The 16838-nt window shown below is 36.6% G+C and overlaps 1 protein-coding gene across 4 annotated transcripts in view; it reads left to right on the plus strand.

The window, feature by feature from the left end:
- Positions 1 to 16838, plus strand: part of UNC13C (unc-13 homolog C) — a 615854-nt gene that overhangs the window by 498904 nt on the left and 100112 nt on the right. For all 4 annotated transcript variants that reach the window (XM_067747577.1, XM_067747567.1, XM_067747553.1 and 1 more), the window contains one exon: positions 8056 to 8182. In XM_067747577.1, coding sequence (XP_067603678.1) covers positions 8056 to 8182 — 127 coding nt within the window. The remainder of the gene's footprint in view (positions 1 to 8055; positions 8183 to 16838) is intronic.

The following is a 16838-nucleotide window of genomic DNA, read 5'->3' on the forward strand; positions in this document are numbered from 1 at the left end:
TGCCCCCAGTACCTAAGCTTGTTTCAGTAGGTTGTGTAGGCTTCCTGATGGAGAGGACTGGTGCCTGTGTTCTGGTGAATGAGGCTGGATCTTGTCTTTCTGGTGGGCAGGTCTGTGTCCGGTAGTGTGTCTTGGGGTGTCTGTGACCTTATTATGATTTTAGGCAGCCTCTCTGCTAATGGGTCGGGTGTGTTCCTGTCTTTTTAGTTTTTCGGCATGGTGGACACCACTGTAGCCTGCTGGTCGTTGACTGGAGCTGGGTCTTGGCGTTGAGATGGAGATCTCTGGGAGAGCTTTCACCATTTGATATTACATGGAGCCAGGATGTCTCTAGTGGACCAATGTCCTGAACTTGCTTCTCCCACCTCAGAGGCACGTGTCCTGACACCCACCTTGAGCACCAAGACCCTGTCAGCCAGTCAGCTCAGATGAAAAGGGAGAAAAAAAGAAATAAAAAAATAAAATAAAATAAAGTAAATTTATTAAAATAAAAAATAATTATTAAAAAGTAATAAAAAAGGAAAAAAAAGGAAGAAAGACAGACGAGAGCAACCAAACCAAATCCACCAATGATAACAAGTGCTAAAAACTATACTAAAAAAAAAAAAAACAACCCGACAGAAGCCTAAGCCAAATGGTAAAAGCAAAGCTATACAGACAAAATCACACAAAGAAGCATACACATACACACTCACAAAAAGAGAGAAAAAAAAAAAATATATATATACACACACACACACACACACACACACATATCATTGCTTCCAAAGTCCACCACCTCAATTTTGGGATGATTCGTTGTGTATTCAGGTATTCCAAGATGCAGGGTATATCAAGTTGATTTTGTAGATTTAATCCACTCCGCCTGAGGCTGCTGGGAGAAATTTCCCTTTCTCTTCTTTGTTCGCACTGTTCCTGGGGTTCTGCTTTGGATTTGGCTCACCTCTGTGTGTATGTTGTCTGAGGGCATCTGTACTTTGCTCAGACAGGACAGATTTAAAGTAGCAGCTGATTAGGGGTCACTGGCTTGCTCAAGCCGGTGACAGGGTGGGGGGTGGGGAGAGGTATGGAATGCGGAGAGAGACTGCTGTGGCAGAGGCTGGCATGAAGTTGCAACAGCCTGAGGCATGCTGTCTGTTCCCGCCCCGGGGAAGTTGTCCTTGGATCACGGGACCCTGGCAGTGGCAGGCTGCACAGGCTCCTGGGCAGGGAGGTGTGAAGAGTGACCTGTCCTTGCACACAGGCTTTTTGGTGGCTGCAGCAGCAGCCTTAGCATCGCATGCCCGTCTTTGGGGTCTGTGCTGATAGCCGCCGCTCACAGCTGTCTCTGGAGCTCGTTTAGGCGGTGCTCTGAATCCTCTCTCCTCATGCACCCTGAAACAATGGCCTCTTGCCTCTTAGGCAGGTCCACACTTTTTCCCGGACTCCCTCCCGGCTAGCTCTGGTGCACTAGACCCTTCAGGCTGTGTTCAAGCAGCCAACCCCAGTCCTCTCCTTGGGATCTGACCTCCAAAGAAGCCTGAGCCTCAGCTCCCAGCCTCCACCCACCCCAGCGGGTGAGCAGAGAAGCCTCTCGGGCTGGTGAGTGCTGGTCAGCACCAATCCCCTGTGCGGGAATCTCTCCGCTTTGCTCTCTGCACCCCTGTGGCTGCGCTCTCCTCCATGGCTATGAAGCTTCCCCACCACCACCCACGTCTCTGCCTGCGAAGGGGCTTCTTAGTATGTGGAAACCTTTCCTCCTTCACGGCTCCCTCCCAGAGATGCAGGTCCCTTCCCTATTCTTTTGTCTCTGTTTTTTCTTTTTTCTTTTGCCCTACCCAGGTATGTGGGGAGTTTCTTGACTTTTAGGAGGTCTGAGGTCTTCTGCCAGCGTTCAGTAGGTGTTCTGTAGGAGTTGTTCCACATGTAGATGTATTTCTGATGTATTTGTCAGGCGGAAGGTGATCTCCACGTCTTACTCTTCGGCCATCTTGAAGGTCTTCCCCTCGAAAGCTATTCTTTAAGGAGAAAACTATTAGTAATTCTTATAAGGTTTGTTTTTTAGCAGAGGGGGTACTAAAACCCTGATAATTTGAGTTATCATATCACATACATTCTTAGGAACTAGAAAAGATGGTCTCCAGACTAGACCAAAACAAGATTTCATCTGTTTAAAAGATAATTGGTCTCCTTCTTTTCTCCTTTCGTGTGTTTGTTCTCAGTAGAAGGGACATGGTAGGTGGGGAAGAAGAGTTGGGGGGCCTACCTACAGTGTGGCTACAGAATATTAGACAAATAGAAGTGTTCCTTTCCTGGAAATGTGGGAACATCAGGAATGAGGGGAATGTAGGAGGGCAGAGATCTTGCAGAGTCCAGGAGAGTGGGTTTGGGGAGGGCTGTAAGCTCTGAGCAGAGTGCCCAAATAGGGAAGAAGGCAAGACTGCTGCATTTATGGAGAAGTGAAGTGTAAATGGTTAAGCAAATAAACTGCAGGTCTTGTCTAGAAATCTGACTGGGGACTGCCCACAGCTGGCTTTTACCTACTCTCCAAAGTACAGAGGCGACTTCATTGTAAGGGGCAGAGATTGGCAAATGTTTTCCTTTTATGACACAACATAGGGTTCACCCAAACTTGCTACCAGAACATGAGTAGAAAGAGGAAAAATCCCAAAGCCTTAATTGGAACCATAGTTATAAAATTTTGCAAAGGAGACACACATATATTAAATAGCATTTCTTATATGAAGTTTTGTCTTATATAATATGTATCATCTGGCTCAAATTCCTCTTTGTGCACTGAACCACTAACAGCAAATAATTTCTGTATTTAATTGTTCACCTAAAGCGTAAAATTGGGCTAAAGTCATCTCCTCCGAGAGACCACATCCTCCTATACATATCAAATCACGGCACTTGCCATGCTATATTAAATTCCCTGTTACATGTCACCCTTCTTCCCTAAGCTCTGTGCATATGGGTCCTTCATCTTTACGTCTCTAGTGCCTCCCATGTGACCTGGCACAAGCTACACACTCAGTAAACATTTTTGTTATTAGATGGAACTGGTTACCCTTCCCTTCAGGATTCTGATAATGTGCAAAAACTCTTAGAAAAGGTAATACATCTCCAGGCTCTCACCTCTAACACTTGCAAAGACAAGAGCATAAACGGAGGTCCACATAGCATAGACCTAAATATTTATCAGTTCTAAATCAAGCTAATATACTTTTAAATGAAATGTGCTCTATCATCTTACCTCAAAAAGTCAACTTACTTTTGAGCTTCCCTGGTGGTGCAGTGGTTAAGAATCCGCCTGCCAATGCAGAGGACACGGGTTCGAGCCCTGGTCTGGGAAGATCCCACATGCCGCAGAGCAGCTAAACCTGTGCACCACAACTACTGAGCCTCCACTCTAGAACCCACGAGCCACAACTACTGAGCCCGCGCGCCTAGAGCCCGTGTTCTGCAACAAGAGAAGGCACTACAGTGAGAAGCCCGCACACCGCAATGAAGAGTAGCCCCCACTAGCCACAACTAGAGAAAGCCCATATGCAGCAATGAAGACCCTATGCAGCCAAATGTAAATTTTTCTAAAAAAAGAAAAAAAAATAAACTTACTTTCATATTGATACAATAAAAAAAATTTGGACCAGTTATTTTTTAATATGCTGAAAGTTGGCAAAATATCAAAGGTAACAATTGAATTATCAATATGCATATTTTGGTGTCCTAAGAGGCAGTGTTTGTATTTCCAGTGAAGATACAAATAAGTCATAAATTATATTTTTCTTTTAGAAATGTATATTTTCACCTTTATTTCAGCAAAATGATTAATTATGCCATTATAATAAAATATTTCAAATATTTTGTGTTCTATTCACAGTGGCACCAAATAATACATTTCCCAAGTCACATGATGTCTGTTGTCTTTAATTTTTTCCTGTTTTAAAATATTTAAACATATCTTTGAACTTTTAAAATTTTCTTTTCAGCCTTTTTTTTCTTCACTGAGGTTACATGTTTTCTATCCAATCTCAGTTTACATGCACTCTTTCTTTTTAAAATTGAGATATAGTTGATTTACAGTATTATATTAGTCTCAGGTGTACAACATAGTGATTCAAAACTTTTACAGATTATATTCCATTTATAGTTTTATAAAATATTGGCTATATTCCCTGTGATATATAATACATTCTGTGGCTTATTAATTTTATATATAGTAGTTTGTACTTCTTAATCCCCTACCCCTATCTTGCCCCTCCACCTTCCATCTTCCCACTGGTAACCACTAGTTTTCTCTTCCTGTGAGTCTGTTGCTTCTTTGTTGTATTCATTCGTTTTATTTTTTAGATTTCACCTATAAGTGATAACATATGGTATTTATCTTTCTCCTTCAGACTTATTTCCCTAAGCGTAATATGTTCCAGGTCCACATTCTTGCAGATGGCAAGATTTCATTCTTTTTTATGGCTGAGTAATATTCCTGTGTGTGTGTGTGTGTGTGTGTGCGCGCGCGTGTGCGTGTACACCACATCTTCGTTATCCATTCATCTGTTGATGAGCACTTAGGTTGTTGGCATATCTTGACAATTGTAAATAATGCTGTTGTGAACACTGGCCTGCATGTATCTTTTCAAATTACTGTTTTCATTTTCTTTGAATATATACCCAGGAGTGGAAATGCTGGATCATATGGTAGTTCAATTTGTAGTTTTTTGAGGAAACTCCATTCTGTTTCCACAGTAGCTGCGCCAATTTACATTACCACAAACAATGTACTTAGGGTTCCCTTTACTCCACATCCTTGACAACATTTGTAATTTATAACCTTTTTGAACATAGCCATTTTGACAGGTGTGAGGTGATACATCATCGTGGTTTTGATTTTCATTTATCTTATGATTAGTGATGTTGAGCATCTTTTCCTGTGCCTGTTGCCATCTCTGTCTTCTTTGGAAAATTGTCTATTCACGTCTTCTGCCCAATTTTTAAAATTAATTTGTTTGGGGGTTTTTTGATGTTGAGTTGTATGAGTTGTTTATATATTTTGGATATTAACCCCTTATCAGTCATACCATTTGCAAATATTTTCTCCCATTCAGTAGGTTTTAGCATTTTTGTTGATGGTTTCCTTTGCTGTGCAAAAGCTTTCAAGTTTAATCAGGTCTCATTTTTAAAGTTTTGCTTTTGTTTCCTTTGGCTGTGAGACAGACCAAAAAAATTATTACTATGATTTATGTCATAGAATGTTCTACCTATGTTTTCTTCTAGTTTTATGCTTTCCAGTCTTACATTTAGGTCTTTAATCCATTTTGAGTTTATTTTTATATATAGTGTGAGAAAATGTTCTAATTTCATTCTTTTACATGTAGCTCTCTAGTTTTCCCTTTACTGATCATTGTGGATATAGATGATTTTACTACTTTTGGTTTTTAACTTTCCTACTAGGTTTGTACATGGTTGATTTACCACCTTTATTGGATACTTGCCTTTACCAAGGAGATTTTTTTTTCTGTAATTTTCATGTTTTTTGTTGTGGCCTTTTCTTTTTCACTTATAGAAGGCCCTTTAACATTTCTTGTACAGCTGGTTCGGTGGTGCTGAACTCTTTTACCTTTTGCTTGCCTGTTAAACTTTTGACTTCTCCATCAAATCTAAATGAAAGCCTTGCCTGATAGAGTAAACTTGGTTGTAGGTTTTTCTCTTTCATCACTTTAGTTTCTGCTTAAAAGTCAGCTGATAGCCTTATGGGAGTTCCCTGGTTTCTTTTCCCTTGCTGCTTTTAATATTCTCTCTCATATTCAATTTTTGCCATTTTAATTACAATGTGTCTTGGGGTGGTCCTCTTTGGGTAGATCCTGTTTGGGACTCTCTGTGTTTCCTGCACTTTGAGGTCTGCTTCCTTTTCTAGGTTAGGGAAGTTTTCAGCTATTATATCTTCACATATGTTCTCTGCCCCTTTCTCTCTCTTCTCCTTCTGGGACCTCTGTAATGTGAGTGTTAGAATATTTGATGTTATTCCAGAGATTTATTAAACTTTCCTCATTTCTTTTTATTCTTTCTTTCTTTTTTCTGTTCAGCTTTGGTGATTTCCACTGCTCTGTCTTCCAACTCACTGATCCGTTCCTCTGTATCATTTAACCTACTGTCGAATCCTAGCAGTGTATTTTTCATTTAGTTATTGTATTCTTCATCTCTGTTAAACAATTTTAACTTCTGGATTAAAGACCTAAAATGTAAGACTGGAAAGCATAAAACTAGAAGAAAACATAGGTAGAACATTCTATGACATAAATCATAGTAATAATGATAACATTTATATACTAATAACTCTGTTCTTCCATTCTTCTCCTGAGTTCTTTGATCATCTTTACAATCATTACCTTGAACTCTTTCTCAGATAGACTGCCTATCTCCATTTCACTTAATTCTTTTTCTGGGGTTTTATCTTGGTCCTTTGTTTGGACCATGTTTCTCTGTCACCTCATTTTGTCTAATTTGCTGTTTTTATTTCTGTGTATCTGGTAGGTTGATTATGTTTCCTGACCTTGGAGAAGTGGCCTTTTGTAGGAGATGTCCTATGTGTCTCAGCAGCCCACTCCTCACTGGTCACCAGAGCTGTATGCTCTAGGGGTGCCCCTATGTGTGTGGATCCTTCTGTTGTGGAGGGTAGACTACTGGGGGCAGTCTGGTAGGCATGGCTGGCTCCCAGTCTGGTTGGTTGCCAGGCCCATCCTTGCACAGCGGCTGCCAGTCACCTGGTTCATAATTTTGTCTAGGAGTTTGGTCTATAGATACTAGTATATTACTCTTGTTTCTGTGTATAGATGTATGTTTTTTCTGTGTCTCTGCCTCTTTCTTGGTTCTACAAATTGTCTTGAATTAATCATTGCTTAGATAATTTGAAAATGTTCGATTTGGGGTTGTGTTACCTCTTGTGTTTATTATTGGGATTTAAGTCCCTTTATAGTGAGGTTTGGAAAAGCAAGGATAACCTCAATTACCTTATAACAATCTGATTGCTTCAGTTAGTGTTTTCAGCCTGGAATATTAACTAAAGGGCGTTCCTATTATAAATTAAAGCCCTTAGCTTGAAGGAGATTCACAGACCTCAACCAGAACTTCTCAGAGGACATTTTCAACCTACATATAGTTAGGGATATTTGGGGTTTGGTTGTACCTATACTTAGAGCCAGAATTGGCCAACATATTAATATTGAGCAGAGATAAATGTGTTCAGTAACATTATTTTTGTCTCTATTCCCCAGTATTATATTACTATATGTTCAGATCAAAGTAACAGTGTTACGCTATCCTTTTTGAGCAAGAGAGAGGAAAAAAGTCACATATTAGAAAATCCTGCTTTATGGGAAAAGAATCTAAAAGTGGAGATATATGTATATGATTCATTTTGCTGTACACCTGAAGCTAACACAACCTTGTAAATCAACTATACTCCAATAAAAATTTTAAAAAAAGAAACTCCTGCTAAATAAATGTCAAAAAAAGGTCACAGCGTACAAAATAATTTTTGCTGAACTTAAAAGGTGAAGAAGAAATCAGCTGGCTTAGAAGTTAAATATAGTTCTTCTCCTTAATTCTCTAAGTATTAAATATCCAGGCCAAAAATGCGATCTACTCATTCCCATTTCCAGTATTAATCAGGGATTATGCCTCCTAGTTTGATTCATGTTTTATTCATGCTTACAAGTTTTCATTCTTTCTGGCACTTTGCATCATGCTAAAAGTAGTCAAAATGTGAAAGCTTGCAGATAAATAGAAAAATGCTGATACATTATCACTCTTTAACTCACCAGAATTTTCACCTTTTTCAGGAAGGCACATTAGACCATTCAAGTCATTTCTCATTACTGCCTGAGCTATTCTACATAGGACCTAACGGATGATTTTTTCATTTTGTAAACTTTCAGGTCTGTCTTTAGCAATTCAATTTGCTTTAACCTCAGATATGTTATTTTCTTCCTTTTTGAAATACGAATAATAAAAGTAGATTGGAACACAGCATTGTTGGCAAACCAAACTTTATTAAATATTTGATTTTATCTGTTACAGAACACGAAAAGCAGCGGTTATGCAAGAGTACCGATTATATGAATTTGCATTTCAAAGTGAAATGGTTTTATATTGAATATGTGCGAGAACTTCCTGCCTTCAAGGATGCCGTTCCTGAATATTCCTTGTAAGTAGTGATTTTCACCCGCAAGTTTATTCTCAATTCATAGTCCTGTAAAATTAAACCTGAATTATGCAGTCCTAAAATCTCTTCACATAATCTTCATTTGAATGCTGACATTTCTGTCATAAAATTAACATTAAATGATTTGCATACCTTTGGGAACCATATTTAATTGAATTGTGTTGCATTTTTCAAGTATGACTTACTTGGATATTCAACTCAAAGAGAAAGAAATACGTAATACATAATACACAATGGCTCACATGATGAAATTATTTCTTGTAAAAGTGCTTGAACTCAAATTTTGTTGGGAAAATGAGGGGTGCTTGTGTATTGATCTATATAGTCCAAATTACTCTTTATTTCAAACCTAAAAATGTCTTAGATATTTATATTTCTAAAATACAAGTCATTATTAAACAGGTGACATTTTCAGAAACATGAATCTATCAGGTACAATTGTAATCACACAGATTTATAATACTCTGCATTTTATATTTGTCAGAATTGTTTTATTCTGTTGAGGGAGGGCTTCCAAATTCTAGGCACTGTGCCAAGTGTTGTAGGACAACAGTGAATAAAATAAAGGCTTCACCTTGAAAGGAGCTTATACTCAAGGAGATAGTGTAAGAACAAAAATCCTGCTAAAGCAAGGCAAATTGAAATAATTACTAATTCAAGTAATATGAGCAAAGTGCAATGGGGTCTCACAGAAGAGAGATATTACCCCATTTCAATGACTCTACACAGTATTTATGGATGGGATAGCATTTGATACAGACTTTGAAATGTTTGGGCTATGGCAAGAAAACGAAAGGAAAGTTATGAGCATAATTATGGAGGAAGGAATACATGGGCTATGGTCCATGGGAAATAGTTTCATTTCAGTGGAGTACAGGGTATCTTTACAAAATTAGTAGAAAGTAATGTAGGAAACGTGGTTTTGAACTAGATTATATAAATACTGTGAAGCTTTTACCACTTTTATTAGGCATTGTGGGGGTTGGAAAAGGTAGAGAATGGAGGGGGGTAGGGAAGGGTATATATACATAATAGAGGGATTGCAGTAAAAATGTAAAGGATGAAGATGTATGGGAGAGAAATTTCAAAGATAGAATTTACAGAATTTGTCTACTAAAGACACGTGAGGGTAAAAGAAAGAAGGAAGAGTTAAACATGCAGTACATGTGCCTAAGCATTGGTATTGACTGGGAATAGGGAAATGAAAAAGGGAGCTATTTGCCAAGAGAATTCTGCTTCTGGCTCTGTGTAGACTAACTAAACTACACTAACTTAAATCAGACTAACATGCTCACTGAAGACCAACTATAAAAGCAAAATAAAATTAAACAGTATCAGAGAGCAATTGAGGCAACCAGGGATTGAGAAGCTAAGGTCCCTGAGAAAAGAAATGCTTTGAGGTGAACCCTGTATTTGCTGCAGTTTCTCTCCAGTCCTCTCCATCTACACGCATTTACCAATTTGCCATATAAGTCATGGTGGTCAAATAGAGAACAGTAACCCAGAGTTTATAGTGATCTCCCTGGGCTAGAGAAACAAACATTGGTGTTCAAGGCTCTGAAGGCTGCTTTGTCTTGTGGGACCAACATCCTAGAATAACAGGAACTACAGAGAAGTAAGTATAGCATGCTGCATGCAGTTTCTTCTTGAGGTATTCTCTGATTCTTAATCTGCCCGTGTGTGGAGAGTGAGGCAGAAATAAACAAGTAGAAAGCAGGCACTAAGAGATTAAAAACCAAGCAGAGACTTCAGTAGTCTCACAATGCTGGGGAGATAAAAATTAGAAAGCAAGGCTTCCTAAGAAAGAAGAAGCATTATAAACATCCCAGGTTTTCAGGTGAGATCCCTGAAGGACTCTGTCCTAAAAATAAGGGCAAACTGGAAATAGCCCAGTCTAAAACCCAGTCTTTTCTAGATTGTGGTGATCTCTGTACATTCTGTCTACAAGAAGAAATTCAGATCCACTTTGGAGGAAATGATCAACCAAAGGTTCCACAATTTTTCATAGACAATGCACAATATTTAACAAAAGATTAAAGACTGCTAGGCAACAGGACCAAATGACTAGAATCCAAGAGAAAAAAGAGAAATTAGTCTTATCAGACATAGAGTTTGATGTGTACTTCAAATTATGGGAGAATTTCAACAGAAAAATGGAACCTATAAGAAGAATAAAATGGACATTGTAGAACTGAAATAGGATGAAATTAGGAATGTGATAGATGGACCTAATGGCAGAATATACATAGCAGAAGAGGGCTTAAAATTACTGGAACATATTTTTGAAGAATATATTCATATAAAAACATAGAAAAAATACAAAATATAGAAAAAATAGAACAGGGATATATGGGAAAAATTTTAAAAAGGTCTAATGTACAAAGACCTGAGTTCCAGAAAAGGAGAAGAGAGAAACAGTACTAGAGCAGTGTGTGAAGAGTTACTAGATGTGGATTTTGCAAAACTGATGAAAAACATGAAGCCACAGTTTAAGAATTTCTGTAAATCCTAAGAAGGGTAAATTCAAGGAAAACTACCTGTAGTTACATCATAGAAAACTGCTTAAAATCAAAAAGAAGAAATCTTTAAATGTACTGGGTCAAGAAAGGGAAGACACTTTACCTTCAAAAGGGCTACAATAAAACAGTTGGCTGATTATTCAGTAGAAGTGACTGAAACCTGAATACAATGCAATGATATCTTTTAAGTGCTGAAAGAAAACAACTAACAATTTAGAATTCTACAAGTGTCAAACGTAGCCTTCAAAAATAAAGGAAAATAAAAACATTTATATAACTGAGAAGTTGACAGAACTTATTTCCAGCAGACTCTCACCAAAAATGTACTGTAAGCTTTCAGACAAGGAAAATGACTCAAGATAAAAATACACTAATATAGTAAAGAATTACAATCATTAAAGAAGGTGAACAAATGTGTACATTTAAAGCACATTAAAAAAATTTAAAAATAAACACATTAACTATATAAAATTTTTTAAATCTGTAGAATAAAATATACATAGGATTAGGACTTCCCTGGTGATGCAGTGGTTAAGAATCCACCTGCCAATACAGGTGACACAGGTTCAATCCCTGGTCTAGGAAGATCCTATATGCTGTGGAGCAACTAAGCCCGTGTGGCACAACTATTGAACCTGTGCTCTAGAGCCCATGAGCCACTACTGAAGCCCGTGCGCCTAGAGCCTGTGCTCTGCAACAAGAGAAGCCACCGCAGTGAGAAGCCCATGCACCACAATGAAGAGTAGCCCCCACTCACCACCACTAGGGAAAGCCCACGCACAGCAATGAAGACCCAATGCAGCCAAAAATAATAAATAAGTTTAAAATAGAAGACAGCAATAGCATGAAAAGGTAGGAGAGTGATACACTGAGTAATACAAGATCCTTGACTTGTTTAAAAAGTGTAAAATACTCATTTTAAAAAGCTTTGAATATATCGTGGATGTGTATTATAATTTATAGTGTAACCCCTTAAGGTATAATATAATACTATGCATCAATAAGATAATGGGGAAGGGGAGGAGGATAAAACAACGTTACATGAAAGGCAAGAAACGAGAATGAAAAGAAGGAAGAGCAAGTAGGAAACTGAGGGTGAGGGAAGCAAGATATGATAGATTTAAAATTTAATGTATCAGAAAATTAAGCATAATCATTAAATGCAAATAGATTAATACTCTAGCCAACAAGTATTGTCCTACTAGATAAAATAGCAAAACCCAAAAGATCTTGCTTACAATTTATTCACCTAAAACATGAGCCTAGAAATGTTAAGTGAAAGGATGAAAAAAATAATTGAAAGGAAAATGACACAGCTATCCTGATATTAGACAAAATAGATTTTAAGATAAGAAATACTTTGAGAGAGAGAAATTTTTCATGATGATTAAAGGAGCAATTCAACAAAAAGATGGGAAAGATATCTAATGGAAAGATATCCCATGCTCTTGGATTGGAAGAATTAATATTGTTAAATGGTCATACTACCCAAAGCAACCTACAGATTTAATTTGATCTCTATCAAATTACCCATGACATTTTTCACAAAACTAATTATTACCCTAAAATTTGCATGAAGGACCCGTGAATTGCCAAAGCAATCCTGAGGAAAAAGAACAAAGCTGGAGACATAACCCTCCTAGACTTCGGACAATACTACAAAGCTACAGCAATCAAAACATCATGGTATTGGCACAAAAATAGACATATGGATCAATGGAACAGAATAGAGAGCCCAGAAATAAACCCACACATCTACGCTCAATTAATCTTTGACAAAGGAGGCAAGAATATACAATGGAGAAAAGACAGTCTCTTCAGGAAGTGATGTTGGGAAAGCTGGACAGCTACATGTAAATCAATGAAGTTAGAACACTCCCTCACACCATATACAAAAAAAACTCAAAATGGCTTAAAGACTTAAACATAAAACATGACACCATAAAACTCCTAGAGGAGAACATAGGCAAAACATTCTCTAACATAAATCATAGCAACATTTTCCTAGGTCAGTCTCCCAAGGCGATAGAAATAAAAGCAAAAATAAACAAATGGGACCTACTCAAACTTATAAGCTTTTGCACAGCAAATGAAGCCATCAACAAAATGTAAAGACAACCTATGGGATGGAAGAAAATATTTTCAAATGATGTGACCAACAAGGGATTAAATTCCAAAATATAAAAACAGTTCATACAACTCAATAAAAAAAACCAAACCACCCAATCAAAAAATGGGCAGAACAAATAAATAAATATCATTTTTCTTTTTGTTCAAACTTTAAAAATAAATAGGCAGAAGACCTAAATAGACAATTCTCCAAAGAAGACATACAGATGGCCAACAGGCACATGAAAAGATGCTCAAGATCGCTAATTATTAGAGAAATGCAAACCAAAATGACAAAGAGGTACCACCTCACACTGGTCAGAATGGCCACCATCAAAAAGTCTACAAATAAATGCTGGAGAGGGTGTGGAGAAAAGGAAACCCTCCTTCACTATTGGTGGTAATGTAAATTGGTGCAGCCACTATGGAAAACAATATGGGGATTCCTTAAAAAACTAAAGATAGAGTTGCCATATGATCCAGCAATCCCACTCCTGGGCATATATCTGGAGAAAACTCTAACTTGAAAAGATACATGCACCCCAAAGTTCATAGCAACACTATTTACAATAGGCAAGTCATAGAAGCAGCCTAAATGTCCATTGATAGATGAATGGATAAAGAAAATGTGGTACATATATACAGTGGAATACTACTCAGCCATAAAAAGAATGAAATATTGCCATTTGCAGCAACATGGATGGACATAGAGGTTATCATACTGAGTGAAGTAAGTCAGACAGAGAAAGAAAAATATCATATGATGTCACTTATATGTAGACTCTTAAAATACGATACAAATGAACTTACTTACAAAACAAACACTCATAGACACAAAGCAAACTTATGGTTACCAAAGGGGAAGGGGGAGGGAGGGATAAATTAGGAGTCTGGGATTAGTAGATACAAACTACTATGTATAAAATAGATAAACAACAAGGTCCTACTGTGTAGCACAGGGAACTATATTCAATACCCTGTAACAAACCATAATGGAAAAGAATATGAAATAGAATATATATATATATATACACACACACACACACACACACACACACATATATATATATGAAACCATAACATACATAACTGACTCACTTTGCTATACACCAGGAACTAACACAGCATTATAGATCAACTATACTTCAATTAAAATATTTCAAAAATAAAAAGATATTTCATTTCTAAATTTGTATGTATCAAATGACATGTCAGCAAAATATATAAAGCAAAAATTGTCAGAAGTAAAATGAAAAATCAAATCTACAATTCTATTTGGAGATTATACATCTTTCAGAAACTGATTGAAGAATCAGACAAAAAATGTCATTAAGAAAAAAGACATTTCAACAACATGATATCTGTCCATCTATTTCTGGTCACCCAGAGTTTCCACAAATTTTCATATTGTTTACAAACATATACACACACACACACACACACATACACAAACACACACACTACCTATCTACAGTTATAACCAGCAATGAGAAAATACACATTGTTATCAGATGTACATGGTGCATTTACCAAAATAGACTATCTGATAGACCAAAAAGCAGGTATAATGAATTTTAAAAGATTGAAGCATATACTGTATGTTCTTGGACCACTGTGAATTAAGCCAAAAATCAGCTCCAAGAAGATAACTAGAAAGTCACCAGATAGGGAAATTAAGCAGATACTCTAGATCATTCATAAGTCAAAAAACAAATCACAGTGTAGATTACATGATATTTTTAACTAAGTGATAAAATATGGCATGTCAAGACTTGTGGATTACAGCTAAAACAGTAAACAGAGGAAGATTTATAGCTCTAGTTCTATAAAGAGAAAGGAAAAAAGGCTATAAAATCAGTCATATAAGTTATCAGAAGAAATGTTTAAACGCCAGTCAAGTCAAGAGAAAGTAGAAAAAGAAAATAATCAACATGACCTGGAATAAAAATAAAGTAGAAAATTGAAGGAGAAATTAAAAAGCCAAGTGTGTTTTTGAGAAGACTATAAAAATCAAAAAAACCTTAGTAAGGCCAGTGAAAAAAGATATGTCACAAATTACCATTTTCAGGAAAAGATGTCACTAAAGATGCTATAAAGATAAAAAATTATTAAGAGTATTTATGGTAGCACATTTAAAAGTTAGACAAAATGTACAAATTCCTTTAAAAAGAAAACTTATCAAGCTAGCATAGGAAAAAAGATAAAATCTGAGCGGGTCTATAACTATTTTAAAATTTGAATCCTTAAATAAAAATCATGTCACAATTAAAACTCCAGGCCCAGATGGCTCCAAATGGAATTCTTCCAACTGTTTAAGAAAGAATATCAGCAATGTTACACAAACTGTTCCAGAGAAGGCAGGAATACTTCTCAAATCCTTTTTGAGGTCAGCATATCCTCACTACCAAAACCTATTGAGAACATGACAAGTAAGAATATTTACAGGCCAATTTGTCTCTGACCATAGTTTAAAAAAATAAATGAAATATTAGCCAATAGAATTCAGTGGTCTATAAAAACAGTAATAGAACATGACCATGGGAAATTTATTCCTGGAATATGAGATTAGTTAAACATTTTAAAAGCAATGAATGTAAATCACCACATTTAAATTATGAAGGAGAAAATCGCTACAATCATTACACTAAATATGTAACAATAATTAGATAAAATAGAACATTAATTTATTATAAAAATCTTGTATCAAGTGAGGAATAGAAGGGAACTCTCTTAATCTAATAAAAGACCCACCCTTCAAAAAAGAAACTGTACATTCTCATGGATAAAATTTTGAAAACTTCCCCAAGATCAAGAATGACTGATTATATATATGTGTAACTGAGTCACTTTGCTGTACAGTAGAAATTAACACAACATTGTAAATCAACTATACTTCAGTAAAATAATTTTTTTTAAAAAGAACGAGACCAATAGCTGATAACATCACTTTTATTTAACATTGTGCTAGAAGTCCCAGGCAGTACAATAAGACAAGAGAGAGAAAAGTGTAATGGCTGTAAAAGCATATAATGATGCTATCCATATGTGTATATGACATATTTATACACCTAGAAAATTCAAAAGAAAGTATAGGAAAACTAGTAGAATCTAAAAAGTGATTGTAGTAAGTTCATTGAATTTCTATGTGACAGCCACAGTTAGAAAATTACATATAAACAATACCGTTTGAATGACATTAAAACCGTGATAAACTCATGTGATGAAAGATGTGCGTGCCCTCTACTGAGGCAACTATAAAATATTACTGAGAGGATTACTTAAGATGAACTAAATAAAAATATACAATATTCCTAAAAAGATGCATTATTGTAAAGGAGGTAGATCTCCCCACATTGACATACAGATTCAAAGCAATCCCATAAGGAGTCCCGCAGCTATTTTTGTGTAGATTGACAAGTTCATTCAAAAATATGTAATACATAGAAATGCAAAGGGCTAAGACTAGCCATAGCAATCTTGAAGAGGAAGTAAAAAAGTTGTGGAGAACTGCACTCAGTCACCAAGACTTATTCAAAAGGTAATTATTAATTGTATGGTGTTGTGCATGACAAATAGACCAATGAAACAAAATAGTCCAGAAACAAATCCACACATTGCTGTTACCTGATTTGCATCAAAGATGCCAACTCAAAGGAGTGGGGGAAAGGATGACCTTCTAAATAAATGGTGCTAGACGACTGTACATCCATACGGAAAAAAGAACTTTGAAACTTAGACCATTCACAAAACCCACCTACTGGTGGATTGCAGATCACTAAAAGTTAAAGGTGAGCACCCAGAATCAGTTACAGGAGATGAGTCCATGTAGATGAAAGCCAGATGGTAAAGCCCTAAGAAATGAGAGAATGGCACAGTGGGGGACATAGCACACAAGATCTACATTTTACAGGATTTTGAATTGTAAAGGGAATTGTAGAGTGGGAATTGGGAACTAAGCATATTTGAGGCAGCACTGGAAGGGCCAAGAGAAAGGTAGAGATTGAAGGTAA

Source organism: Pseudorca crassidens, chromosome 1 (assembly GCF_039906515.1).
Source record: "Pseudorca crassidens isolate mPseCra1 chromosome 1, mPseCra1.hap1, whole genome shotgun sequence".
Taxonomy (NCBI): Eukaryota; Metazoa; Chordata; class Mammalia; order Artiodactyla; family Delphinidae; genus Pseudorca; species Pseudorca crassidens.